At 36.6% G+C, this 14,400-nt stretch overlaps 1 protein-coding gene across 1 annotated transcript in view; it reads left to right on the plus strand.

The window, feature by feature from the left end:
- KHDRBS2 (KH RNA binding domain containing, signal transduction associated 2) overlaps nucleotides 1-14,400 on the plus strand; it is a 124,080-nt gene that overhangs the window by 85,978 nt on the left and 23,702 nt on the right. The window contains exon 5 of the mRNA XM_033512931.1: nucleotides 10,291-10,373. Within this exon, the coding sequence (XP_033368822.1) occupies nucleotides 10,291-10,373 (83 nt within the window). The remainder of the gene's footprint in view (nucleotides 1-10,290; nucleotides 10,374-14,400) is intronic.

Consider the following 14,400-nt stretch of genomic DNA (forward strand, 5'->3'; position numbering starts at 1 on the left):
GGAACCAGAAATTACATTGTTGGACACCCTGAGTAGACTGCCCAGCAACTGGAGCAGTCGTGGCCCAGGCTGATCTGTACACTTGGGGAATCCAGCCCTAGGCATGCTTGAGAAGGTTGTTGGACTCCGCTTTTGGTGTCTCCATCACAGTGCTTAGAGTAGAAGAGGCATTATTCAATGTGAACTTCTGCTTGTATATGATAAATGAAAATCAGTACTGTTGTGATTTGCAGTCCATCAATATTTTGAATCCTTTTCTGCCTATAATTTGTTGACAGCCTGCACCAGGAGAGGCCCAAATCACTCTTCTGAGAGAAATAGTCTTGGAATGAACAGAGCTGTTGGCCTTTTTTACCTTTTCTTTTGCTTCTTCTGACTTTATATTCCTTGGCAGGCATTAGCGTAGCGTTACCATTGTATTTTCAGTATATCAGTTTTACCTTTTTCTGTACTTTTAATGCATTTAACTCAGCTAATGGATCAAAGACCCAGTCAGTTTTCTGAGTTTTCAACCATGAATGATAGGCAGGTAAAGACCAAGCTAGACCAAATCTATTACAAGTGCATGGTAGAAAGAATGTAGCATTTAATAGGGGAAACTATTACAATTTCTTTGTCTTTCTTGCTGCAGTCTGAGATCACAAGACATCCTGGTTTGCATGAGGGCTAGGCCCTGCCAGAGCTTTGGAATATGCCACACACCGTAGCAGGATTTTTATTCTCTGTTTAATAGGAATTTTGTAACTGATCTGTATCTGTAGCACTTCCATGACCTTATAAAATATACCCAAATTTGATCTGGTGCACAGGACAAGAGCTTGCAGAGTAAGTTGTGTGAGTTGTTGTGAAAGTCGTATTCTGAGATCCATACAGACATTCTGGGTGGATTTTAATGCAGAAAAATTCCATCAGACTTTAAAGATTTAATTCAGGCAGCTCATCTATCACTACTGATAGACACTTCCTTTAGAAGGCTTTCACTTTAGGATGCTAGTGGTAGTATTTAACATTTTTGATTCACTACAGTCAAAGACAACCAGTACAATTTCCTGGACTGTAATTGTGAAGGCAAGGATATGTGTGAGACTTTTGTGAAGATTTGGGGGTCCTCACTGGTTACTGAGCTGATCAGTGGATCTCTCTCTGTATCAGGGTTGCATTGACTTTGAATCTTAATATTTGAGTAATTTTTAAAAGAAAATGAAAGAATATAAAACAGACATTGGAGGACACTGAGAATATGGAGTTGTGAGAATGCATCTCCCTGGTACAGTGGGATATATTTAGTCACATGGGATAAAGTTAGCAGAGGTGACTGACACAAAGATCTATTAGGCTGTCAGACAGTCTCCCAGGAGAAATGGTGGAATCCCTACTCCTGGCAATATTTAGCATTTGATTAGAGAAAGCACTAAAAACGTGATGAAAGGAGCAATCACATTTGACAAGAGTTTCTAATAGATGATCTGTTCTTTTCCATCCCAAATTTCTCTAATTGCATGTTCAAACTTGAGGCAATAACAAGTTAAACACTACCTTAACTTACCTCAGTAAGTATTAACTACTCTATCCTGTTTTGCTCATTATTGTATTCAAAAATTAGAAGCTCCATTACAATCTGCGTGTTTTCTTTTAATTATACCTGGCCTTTATGAATAATTCCTTACAAGATTGTGCTAATTGAGTTCACTCTTCTTACATATTTTTTAAATCCAAGAATAAAAGCCTTTAATCCTTGCTAAAGTGTATTTCCCAATCAGACAATATCTGTTAGAAAATTAAATATTGCCACTAAGAATATGCTGTGAGTAGGTAATTTGGATTTTACTCCTTTGAAGTATGCAGGATCAAGAAGAATTTTCAGGAACATTTTTGTTCAAATGTGATTAGCAGCAGGGCAAACATTGCTGCATTCAGTGCAAGCAACACTTGTATAATAAGCTTAATCGTTGTCATACGTAGAAAAAACAATAAATTCATCTCTTCCGCAACTGATACCAACATTTAGTTTCTTTAGTGACTGATTTTCTTAATTTTTAAACGCTAATTATTTTGTTGATAGTAAATTTCATTGTATCAGCACTTAAAAACTGAGTACAAAGTTTAACCAATTCAAACGTGTGTATATACACATATATATATGGAGCACATTATTCAGTTTACAGCTTAAAAAATGTAATCAAAGGTTATCATGGTACTGATAAAATACTGTTTAGCTGGATGGTTTGAACCAATTCTAAATAAGAGGTACCATTGTTATGTCTTCTGAACAATCTTGTATGGTCTTTCATAAGGTAAGAAAAATGAATGGAAGAGTTAAAATGTTTATGCATGGACTCAAAAATTATGCAAAATGCATAAATCACATGTTGAAGACAATTTAAAATTAATTGTCTAGAATTATTTTTAGAAATACTTTTCTATAAAATTAGACTTCAGAAAATATGTGATGAACTCAAATTTTGAATTTGATTAAGCAAGAACTATAATTTATGAAAATGGCAGGGGCATCTTCCAAATATTACGATATAAAGATTCCAACATTAAGAGTGACTGAACACTCATCTAGACCAGCTTCAGGATTAATAAATAAATAAATCTTTATTTGCCTTGGGTTTTGAGCACTTGAAGGTTTGTTAACTGCTGTATATTACTAATTCATGGACTCCTTAATGGTTAAATATATTTAAATAGAGGATAAAAGTAGATCAAAAACAATAGGATTGCACAAAAAATTAACCTATATCTTTTCTTCTCATTTCTTGACATAAATAGAAGGCTATTTTTGAGGAGTCTTTTTTCTTCAGTGCTGCAGTAAAATTGTATAGGTGTTAATCATCATGACTCCTACAAGTCTTTTCTTTAGGGAATTCTATAAATTTGGAGACATGGACAGCTTATAAAATCTGAGGATGTATTTGCTAGAGCACAGTATCTTGTATTTGGCCAAGTTGTATTTAAATAGCCTACTTCCAGCATTAATAATACATCATAGTGAAATTTGTTTTAAAATTAAATGCTGTTTAAGGTCCTGTTCAGCATCTGTAAAAGCATTTGTGCTCCTTGCTAGTACCACAGCATTTACTTGAACATTTTGAAGCTCTGAGATAGACTATCCAGTTTTCAAGGGCTGGAAAATAAAAAGTAAAATTTCTTGGAATTTCCAGCCATTCAAGGCCTGGAAATATAATTTCCTGAATTATTATAGAGTTTATGTAGCATATAAGACCTTGTGTCTAGCAATTCAAAGCACAGTGAGAGGCTTCAAACCACTAATAAGTTACTAAGCTTGGGCAGAAGAGTTGTCACTTTTTAGTAGATACTTGTAATTTCTGTATCTCTGATTCACTAAATCTTACTGCTCCATGGACAGAGCCAGCTCTATCTATTGCTCTCTCTCTCTCTCCAGCTCAGGGAGAATCAGGATACACAAGAGGTTTGCCAACTGATTTGCTGGGATTTTTGTAAAGAGGAATATTAGATATGATAAAGGTATTAAAAGCAATAGTGGGTGTATTGCAGCCCATCCTCCTTTGGCAGCTGAAGGCTGCTTTCTAATTCTACTCATTTCAGTCCACAGGAAAAAGAAATCTTTCATTTAAATGGCATTTATGTGCTAGAATGTCACCAGAGCAACTTGCTTCTGTAATATATTATCACTCAAGTGCTATGTAAAGCAGTACATGTCATCAGTAAAAATACCAATTAAAAAACCCTTTCTTCAGGAATTTCAGAGTCATAGAAAAATACAAAAATGCATCTTACTGCAGAAAGAAGATAAAATTGGATTGTTTTTCATCTCCACTTGCTGCTTGTTACTAAAATAGGTCATTTTATTGATACTGGAAGGAAGATATTTCTGCAAGACATTCCTGTGGAGTGGGAACTGAGTAAAGGATTGTCACACTGGTTAGGATGATATTCCATAGGGAGAGGCAATATGAAAAGCTTCACAAGTAAATGGGAGAGAAAAGGGTTTCAGAGTCAATGACAGCAAAGTTGGGTAAAAGTGCAAGAAGTTAAATGGATGTAAGCAGCAGTTGATTGTACAGACACAAGGATTAGAAGTTTTAATCTGGCTTCATTTGCTAAAGAAAGCAAACAGAAGTATTTGAAGAGGGGTGTGAATCAGATGAATGCTGAATTATAATAATTGCAGCAGCAAATTGTGCTGTACTCTGGTCTTGTAAATATAAAAGGAGTAAAAAAAGTCACTTTTCTATAAGATTTTTGTTTACATTTTTATTCTGTTCTGATTTGCAGTACACCAAAATGTCTTTTTTTATTCATTCATTTTGCACTTAGTTGAAAAAAATAAGAAAGAAAGAAATTAAGCCTACATTTAGGAGAATACATAGCAATTTTTTGGAAATATTTGAGATCCTGTTTTACTGTGCCTGTTTTGGCACTGCATGTCCTCTGCCCTGTCTTTGTATGGGTAGTAAACTTGTTCAGTTTCACTCATTCTTACTGCCCCAATTGTTCTGCAAGAGATTTATTTAAACCATTGAAATATGAGGACATGAATGTTCTCTGCTGTGAATTTGTAAAATCTCCATGACTGTGATTATACTGAAACTTTAATTATATTTCTATGAGCATATGTGAATTTTTCCTCTCTTTTATGTTTTACCGTTCCTTTATGAAGGTGTTTCCCATTGCTGGGGTGAAGAAGAGCGATCTTGTTGTGTGTGTTGAGACAACATCCTTGGCTCTAGCGAGCTTGTCTACTCTGGGTTGTCTCAGCGCTGTAGACTCTAGTTCATACATTGTGTTTATGAAGTCCCTGACACAGAGCTCTGATTTTTCAATTGCTTGGTATTACCATTTTAATTTCAGCTTTGTTGTTGTTGTTGTTGTTGTTGTTGTTACTACTAATTATAATTTTGATGGATATAGTTCTACTCTACTTATTTTTTAGTTCACCTTCAAAATGCTTGTTAAATCTTCCAGTGCAGAGGGATATATATGTATAGTATCTTCAAAACCTGATAATATCTAGATTTGCATTTTTCTGATACTGTAGGTATAGCTGAAGAATCCATGGCCAGCTATAAAAACAGATATATGTACTTATGGAATAATTTAGTCAGAATTTCAGTTCCTAAATATAAATGACAATTCTGGGAATCCTTGCTCAGCAACAGATAAACTTCCCAGATACTTCAATGAGATTCATCTGCTCTAACTAAAGGTTTTCAACACTGAACAGTCCAAATATAAAGTAATTTTTATTACTTCTCTTTGTAGTTGGTAGAATAAATTGCTATTTTTCTAAATTATATAAGATTAATACACTGAGATGTGTTCCTCTACATTTACTTAGAGCTACCCTGACCTTAGAATCACAGAATGCTTTGGGTTGGAAGGGACCTTAAACATTATGTAGTTCCAAACTCCCCACCATGGGCAGGGATTCCTCCTGTTAGATCAGGTTTGCTCAAAGCCCCATCCAACCAGACCTTGGGGATTTCCTGGGATGGGGCATCCGCAACTTCTCTGGGCAACTTGAGTCTTAAAACTTCTTAATATGCCATTCTCCCTTGACCTGTCACATGTCCTTGTAAAAATTCCCTCTCCAGCTTTTTGAGGGCCCCTTTAAGGTACTGGAAGGTTCTCTAAGATCTTCCCAGACCCTCCTCCAGGGTGTAAAACCCCAGCTCTTTCAGTCTGTCTTTATAGAAGATGGGCTCCAGCCCTCTGATCATCTTGGTGGCCCCACTCTGGACTCACTCCAACAGGTCCATGTCCTTCTCAGGCTGGGAACCCCAGAACTGGATGCAGGACTCCAGATGAGGCTAACACCTCATACCAAGGATGGAAGGGTAGGGCAGAATCCCCTCCGTTGCCCTGCTGGCCACACTGCTTTTGATGCAGCCCAGGACGTGTGTGGCTTTCTGGCTCCAAGCACACATTGCCAGCTCATGTTGAGCTTCTCATCAGCCAGCACCTCTAAATTCTTTCTCTTAGGACTGCTCTCAATATGAGCAATAAATTCCTTCAAATTGTGAACTATCTTGCTTACCTTAAGATCCCATATCTAAATTTAACACATCCATTCTGGGCTCCCTTTATATAATTGGATAGAAAGTTCTCATTTAAAGAGAAATTCAACTTGTTTTCAAGTATGTGTCAATAGTATGAATTATCCTTTAAAAATATTTTATCTATACCCTGTGAGCCTTACTGCTAGATTAGTGGTAGACAACTGACTTTAACTTTCCATGGTAGGGTGATGTGGATGTGTGAGAAAGCACGGATGTGGCCCAGTCACAGCAGAAAAGAGTGAGACAGCAACATAAAAGCAAGGTGAAGAAAATACTGAAAACTGCAAGGGCCCCTTAACTGCTTTTATTTAAGAGTTACAACTTGAGGTGGATATATATACCTTCACCTTCTCTGAGGTACAGGACTAAGTTTTGTGTACTGTTGGATACAGCTAATGAGAAGGGATATTCCCATTCTCTGACTGCAGGTATTTTTCATGTTCACGTGATTGCCAAGCAAAATACTGAGTTGCATAACTCACTTTATTTTGACTTACTGTTTGTGTTTTGTTTTTTTTTCTTTTTTAAAGTCTAGCTATTTTGCAGTTTTCTACCTTAGAAAGAGTTGGGCTATTTTCTATATAAAATAAATCTGTTTCAACTCTCATATGGTGTATTTTATCATGTATTATGAGGACATACATAATATATTGTGAGTAGGGCAGTTTTCATTAGAAGTATTAGATTTATTTAACTTCTTGGTTTCACAGAGTTGAAACCTACCATTTTTCAGAGCATGCTGTGAAAATTGTATTTTCTAAGGCTATTCAGGGAAGAGGTGATTTAAACTTGGTGCATTTGAGTATAGGATGTTATTGCTTGAAACAGGGACTTAACACTAAGAAGGAAATTCTTGTTTAAAGAGATCAGATTGTGTTCTATTATGATACCCTTGTAACTAATGATACTTAAAATCTTGTTTGTATTTCTGATATTTTTTCAGCATGTGAAAATAGAAGAGGATTTGAGTAAATCTAAATAAGTAAAATAAATTCTTCTCAATAGTCTCTTGAGTGTTTAATCAAATTGGTACTTAAATTTTTCTCAGGTAGTAGAACATAAGCTTTTTTCAATTATGCCCCTTTTTGCTTCTACACCCCTTTTTCCGCTGATGATAATTTTCATTATCAGTAGTAGAGTAGGGAGTATTTCCTCTTGAAATGAGCCTTGCAAATACTAATTTCAGATGCTGTTCTGAGATTCTCCTAAGAGTTTTCCCAGTCTTGCATTTTGTGGGGAGAGACTGATAAATACTTAAATAAGCTCATTTTCATATCAGTTTAAATTGAGCTGTATTTTAAATTTTAATTTAACTTACCATCTTTATTTGTTACTATTTTTCAACTCTACAAACAATACGAAAACTCCTTAAAATCATGCATAATTGTTAATAAACATTCTTAGTGCCATTGCAGCTTCAAATGTGTATTTCTGTTCTTTTATCTCACATCCAAGGTGTATCATTCTAGGGTCAGAGCAAATCCTAGTCATTGGAAGACCCTTGTTTGTTGGAAGGCACCTTTCCCTTGACACAAAGTAAAGCGGTTTTGTTGGGGTTTTTTATGTTTTAGAAAATTGTTTTATTAAAAAATACCTGAAATAAAGGTAGCCTGGCATAAAAACTTAGCCTAGAAATGGCTATCAGTTTGACTTTGAATATTTCTAATAGCTCCCCATTCCCTATTTCTCAGTTCATTGTAGTAGGCTTTTTCTTCTGAATGGTGGTGCAGTTACTATGGGACAGAAAGACTTCTACACAGGAAAAGTTTGCTTGTTGGTTGGTTGGTTTTTATAGAAGCACTAATAGACCTAGAAAGTGCATGAAGTTCTGACTCTAGTGCTGAGCAAAATATTACACTGCATTTTGGGAGGGCATCCTGGGTTTTGTTTTCTAGATTTATACAGAACTGCTTTTGGAGCACCATCCTCATCACACGCAGAGCACAATATGTGAATTTGGACACCCTCAGACTCACAACTTCTGATCTCAGCAGGGTCTAGGTGGGAGCTGGGTGCTTCATCTCTCAAAGTGCCTGCCCAAGAAAGTATTTTCAAACATTAAAGTTGTAGGTTCTGGGGATCTGAAGGTTAAAGAGGACAAAACTGCTCAGTGAGTTTGAGACACTTCAAAGATGTGAAAGGAGCTATTTTGGGTCTCAGTTCTAGATACCTAAAGGTGTGATGGATGTCTGGGTATGGTACAACGTATTAAACTTACAATAAATACAGGTATGTTACTTACACAAAGACTTCACCTGTAGGATTAGAAGATAATTTTCATACAGATTGGCACAAACAAAACATTATCCAATAAATACTTTTTGTTTATTAAAGGTACGTTGTGCTTTTATCCTTTGTTTTCCAACCATTCCACTTGAACCATTTGCACTGTATTGACCTGCTCAGAGCCTTGAGGGAGGCTGTTAAAATATGTAACGTGAACCCACAGAGTTGTCAAATATTAACAAGTGTTCTCTGCCCTGCTGATGCTGAACGTTGATCCACCTCAGGCATCGAGAAACTGAGAGAGCTAATTTGTAAGTGTTGCCTTTCCTGTTCTCTCAGATGGCTGGGTAAGCAGGCTGAAAGGTCTGTCCTGTAGCTATTTGACTTTATATAGGAACTCCCATCTTGCTCATTTTGGCAGTGGCAGGATCCCACCCAGCAGCATACTAATCAATGTGACTAACATCTCTCTCTTGGGGTGCATTGTTTCTCTCATCCTGTCCCCAGAAGCAAGACTGTGTATTTAGCTATATAATGTTAAATGTATCACTGTCATCTGCAGGGATATGTTTTTAGTTGTACTTTTTGCTGTGAGTTCCTACTAATGCAGACAAGTCAAAACGGTGCATTACCACCCAAAATGGAAGATGATGGGATTTCTGTGGACTTCAGATTCTGGGAGAGGCAGTTCCCAGTTCTAAAATGGATATTCCTTCTGCCCAGAAAGATTTTGCCTTACTACAGCTGACACAGTGAAGACCCTGCAGAATCCTGTCCTTCCTTCAGGACTTCAGAGCACCACAGGGATGAAACCTCCTGCCTGGAATCCACACTTACACCCTCACTGCTGGGTAGCCCAGAGGAACAGGCTAATTTAATATGCTTGACCTAAGGAAACATAACTGAATGCTTCCTCCATAGAATGTTTTCTTGAATTTAGGAATACCAGTGAAGTCTTGTTCAATACTGCTGGGGACTTTAATTAGCAGAAATAATGAAGTACCAGACGAACTGTGCTTTGGGTGCTTATGACCCAAAGTACTAGAGTGCTTTTTTATTGGGCTGCTGTTATTTTGGAGCTGCCTCATGCTGTCCCTTCTTCCCCAGCCTGACTAAACTTTCCTTAGCTTGTGGGGGGAAAAATTGCCTTTTGCTGTAATTAGTATCAAGTCAAAGTTCTTTAAGTCCGCTATGTCCTTTAGCATTTCCCTTAACAGCAAGGTTTGCTTTTGACAACAAAATGTTTCATTGCAATTTAATTACAAATACTGGCTCCCAAAAATCATAGAGAAATATGAAAATCATAGATGAGCTGAACCACCTTCTGAAGTCACTTGTGTCTCTCTGGCAAACTGAGTATCTGTCTGATCTTTTCAGTGAGAACATTAAGTTAGATGGGAGGAACCTGTACTAAAGTGTTGGTTAATTTGTCACAGAAAAGCATGCCTTTAAAAAGAGTAGGATGCTCAGTTAAAGTAAAGGGGCTTACTCTGCATTATTTACAAAAGTCATATGCCATTACTTGCTTGACAAATATTGTTTTTCATAGGTTGCGATGTTTTGTTTTCTTGTTTTGCATGTTTTTAATAGACTGAATATAAAGATTTTATCACAACACCATTCTTAATAGTGTAGAACAGTCAACATGTTTGACCTGCCATTTGTTTATTTCACCTGTAGGTATTATGGAACCATTTATGTAACAAACTGCTTAGAAATTGTTGGTTTTATTATTATTTATTGATATTCTACAGAGATCCCACTGAAGCACTGTGGTTTGGACAACGCACCACAGTTTTATCAGTGAATAAGCTGAGTTCTTAAATGAGTGTCTGATTTCTTTACTCTTGCAATGTGCAGGTTCTTCACGATTCACAATTCCCTTCAGCTGGCTGAGTGTTTCACATTGTCGTGGGCAAACATGACACGCACGTGATGACGCAATTTATTTTTACAGCTTAATAATATGCTTTGAATTATCACTCTTCTAAGCTGTGGTGTTCTGTTTTCCCCTTAGGGATACGATGATGGATATGGGGGTGAATATGATGATCCAAGCTATGAGGCATATGATAACAGTTATGCCACCCAAACACAAAGGTAGGCATTTGTTCTTTTATATTATTTCTCCAAAGTATACTTTTTATAATCTTATTTTTTCATGTAAATTTCCTGGTTTATTTTCCATATTACATTTTACAAAATCTCGGAGTACTTTAGAAAGCTATCAAAAAGTAATAATGACAGAGTTTATATACAGAGATTCAGATGAATCAAAAATGTGAGCAGCTGTGCGTTTAAAATTGGTGCAAATTAAGTGTATTTTTTTTTTGTAACAAGTCATTACATCTTTTTCTTATTTGATGTTATTCTGAACTTGCTTGTGCCCTTTTTTTATCTTTTACTGGTGATAAGTTTTGAAGGACATCTCATACCATGTTTTAGGAAAACCAGAAGGAAATTTAAAAAATACTTGCGATGTTAACCTGTTTCTTGTTGGCATCCACCATCAAGGTAAACTATAGAAGGGAGTTACATGGCAGAAGTAAGGCTGAAACTATCTGTTTTCGACCAGTTATTTTCTAAGCAACTCTCAGAATTTATAAGTTTGGAAATTTATTTTTTTGTCCTTGTGATGTGGAAACATAGGGAAAAGCTACATTCACATCTTATATTGATTTGTGTCAGTAAGATGAGGCAACAAAAATTATCCCATTTTTATAAACGTGCACCTCACACACTCATCCATTAATGTGCCAGTCAGTGCATGTTTATTAAATATGGAATGGCATAATTTTCACTATTAAGCTAAAGGATAAAAGGGTCCTTCAGCCGGTTATTCAGAAAGTGCTGCTATGCATGGCTAAAACTACTTGTAAGGTTGTGGAAAGGCAAATAAAATTTTAACAAGAAAAGACACAGATTTTAACTGAGTTAGTGTGGCTCTCACTGAGCAAGAAAGTGATGTATACATATAGAGTTCTACACTCCCAAGGCCAGAGGACCTTTTACTTGCTTTTTTGTTTAGCCATGTTTTTCACTGAATGCTTTGCTGGTGTAAATGCCTGTCAGAATTACATTCAGCTCTGGAACTGCTGTAGTGAGTGATACTTGAGTGGTTAAAAAAAACTTTATAAGTATTTTTATATCCAGTAAAGTATCTTTAAAAAGGATTTGTCACAACTAAATGTGAACCCCATCAAGTATACTTTAACACTTTCAAGTAATTATACATTACTAGCTGCACCCATCATGTCATTGTGTAGGTAGGTAGTCTTATCAAATGTACATCAACTTGTTTTAAAAAAATTCAGCTCAATTTTTGCTGCAAGAGTGAATTGTCACAGGAGATATTGCTTCTGATATAAAAACAAAAATTAGTTGGAAGTATCTTGCTATGACATTGCTTTATATCATCTGAATTAACCTGTAATTTCTTTGCAAGTGTATGTTCCAGGCAACTAAATGAAAAATATATCAACTTTATGAGGAGTATATTATAATGCAGCTAGAACTAGTAGTGATAATTTGATACAAGAAAGAATATTTATAGTCACATAATTTAGTAAATTAAACAGCTATTAAATTTAGTCATCAGATATGTTTTCTACTAATTTGAGCTACCTCCAGGATACCTAATATGTTTAAAATCTGCGACTAAAACATTTTCTTTTGAAACATATGACAGGACATGTGGTCCTATTTACCCATGTTGAGTGGCACTTAATGCCTCAAGTAGCCTATTGATTTCAAAGAGAGCACTTTCAGAGCTACATGCTTCTCATTTCAAAGATTTAAAGAACAAATGGACCATTAAATACACAATCTGTATTTCTGCACCTTATCAGCCATTTAGCTTCATAAAAATGCCTGCTTACTGAGCAAAAAATAATAATACAATACAGTGAAATAGCATGCCCAAAATATTTGGTCAGATATGTATTTTAAAATGTTTTCTCCAATATCTTGCGTAATAGTATGTTCCAGTCCTATGAGACTTACCATGTGCACACCTAACAAAGAAATAGTACAGCTCCAAATTACTTACTTCTCTCATCTGGTATGTCATTTAAAGGAAAAAAATAATAAAACCTTGCCAGCAATGTCTGTGCTTAGCCAGAAAATTATCATTGCTTCCCTCTGCAGGGGTTGACTGAAATACTAAAGCATAAGATGAGAAGAAATTGTAGTTAGGGGCTTGATGCAGAGTACCAAGATTTCTGTTTATGTTAAGGGCGGAGTTTCCTATTGCTGTTTATAGCTTATTAGGGAAGCAGTGTGGGAATTCTTAGAGATACTTTGTCTGACCATCTTGCTGTGTACGTTGACCAAGCCTTGGTCTCTTCATTGCTTCAAAAAGAACATGTTGGGGTGGAGAGTCATGAACAAACAGGGTGGATGGTCTGAGCTCAGGCTGACTTTGGTGTGCTTTAGAGCAGAGCTCATAGTAAGTCATGCCTTGTTCTCCTGCTCACCCCATGCACAGACTGAAGATAGTTTGGGCAGCCTGCCACCACCACCCTTTACCCTTGCCTTTGTCTTCCATAGATACTTCTTGTTTCTATGGGTACTTGTAGATACTTCTTGTATGTACTGCCCATTTGCCAGAGCCTTTCTGCCCATATGTACTTCATTAAGAGGGCCCTAGTCCTTTACTGTCCAAGAGGTCTGATTTGGAATTTTGCAAACTAAACTCTGCCAATAGCAGAGAAAACGAGCACGATATAGACATGCATGATGCATAGGATTATGGTTTAGTAGAAGGAGCACCACAAATACTGATCCCCAAGACAATTCAGATTCTGTACTTTAGTGCACAATTATCTAAAAGATTTTACTAAAAGCCAGGGATGGTGTTGCAGATCCAACAATACACTTGGTATAGGTCCTTCTCTAATAGACTTCTCTAATGAACTTCTCCAGACAGAAAGCTCTGTCCTTCATGACAGCAGTCTGATTTTTAGGGTTGAAACTAGGGGGATGGGGTCAACTGAGGAAGAGGTCATGACAGAGTCTCAGAATCAGGCTGGAATGAAACCCACAGTAAGTCTGCGTGTCTGAACAATCTGAAAGGCGTCTTAAGCACACTTTGAAATGGAGCAAAGAAGCAACTTGAAGAAAAAGGAGGACTCTCACTATGGTAAGTACCACCTGTACCTTATTAACTTGGGGAGGCTAATTTTAGATATAAGAGAATTATGGGTTATGACAGTCTATATTGCGTGGAGGCATGTCTTGCTTTAAATAGCAGAAGATGTATTTGTAAAGCCAGTTTTTCCCTCCTTATGTTCCTGTCCCATAATGACAACCCAGAACACAAGATGGAACCTCAGGACAGATTTAAATGAACTGTCTGTCCTTCCCAACTGAGTCTGTAAACATTATTTGCAGGATTCTGTGAAAGATTACACATTTTCTGAGGACATCTAGAAAGCCTGCTCCTTTTAGAAATTTTTTCATACAGATGTCAAAATACAATTTTTAAGGTAATTGCAATGAATGCTTTGTCCAGTACCAAAAAGAAAGAAGAAACAACCATGTCAGTGGGCAGGAGAAGACACCAGATCTGACATACTTCCCATGAGCAGTATTGCACTGTAATTTGAATTTCTCAATGAAACTTCATTTTCCTCTCTCTTCCCCTCCTTTTTATATAATGTGAAAATGGATCTCGTTGATAAGAATTATCTGCCTGTCCAGACACACCGAGATATTCAGTCATTGTTAAATTCATACACTATTCTCTATGTACTTGAAAGTAAGGCAGAGGACACTCAAAATCTCTCTGCCAGCTAGATTTACCTCCCAAAACTCTAGTCTGACAACTTTATTTAAAAATATAGACGTAGAAGTGTTAATTTCCAACTCAGCTGTAACACAGAAAATGTTGGAAAATCCTATTAGCTTTCGAAATGTAATACACTTTTTGACTTTCTTACCAGGAACTTCTAAATCTGTTGAAATATCACCACTGTCCAAGATTCATGGGCTGAAATCACTAGATCACCAGAAGAAGAGGATGCAAGGTTTTGTGAGAGATGTAGAAGCTCAGCCTCTTTTGTTACTCAGAGGTTGTTTGGGATCAGACTGTCCCACATGCAGACAGTGGCCAGACTCCTCAGCCAAG

The sequence above is a fragment of the Parus major genome, chromosome 3 (assembly GCF_001522545.3).
Source record: "Parus major isolate Abel chromosome 3, Parus_major1.1, whole genome shotgun sequence".
NCBI lineage: Eukaryota > Metazoa > Chordata > Aves > Passeriformes > Paridae > Parus > Parus major.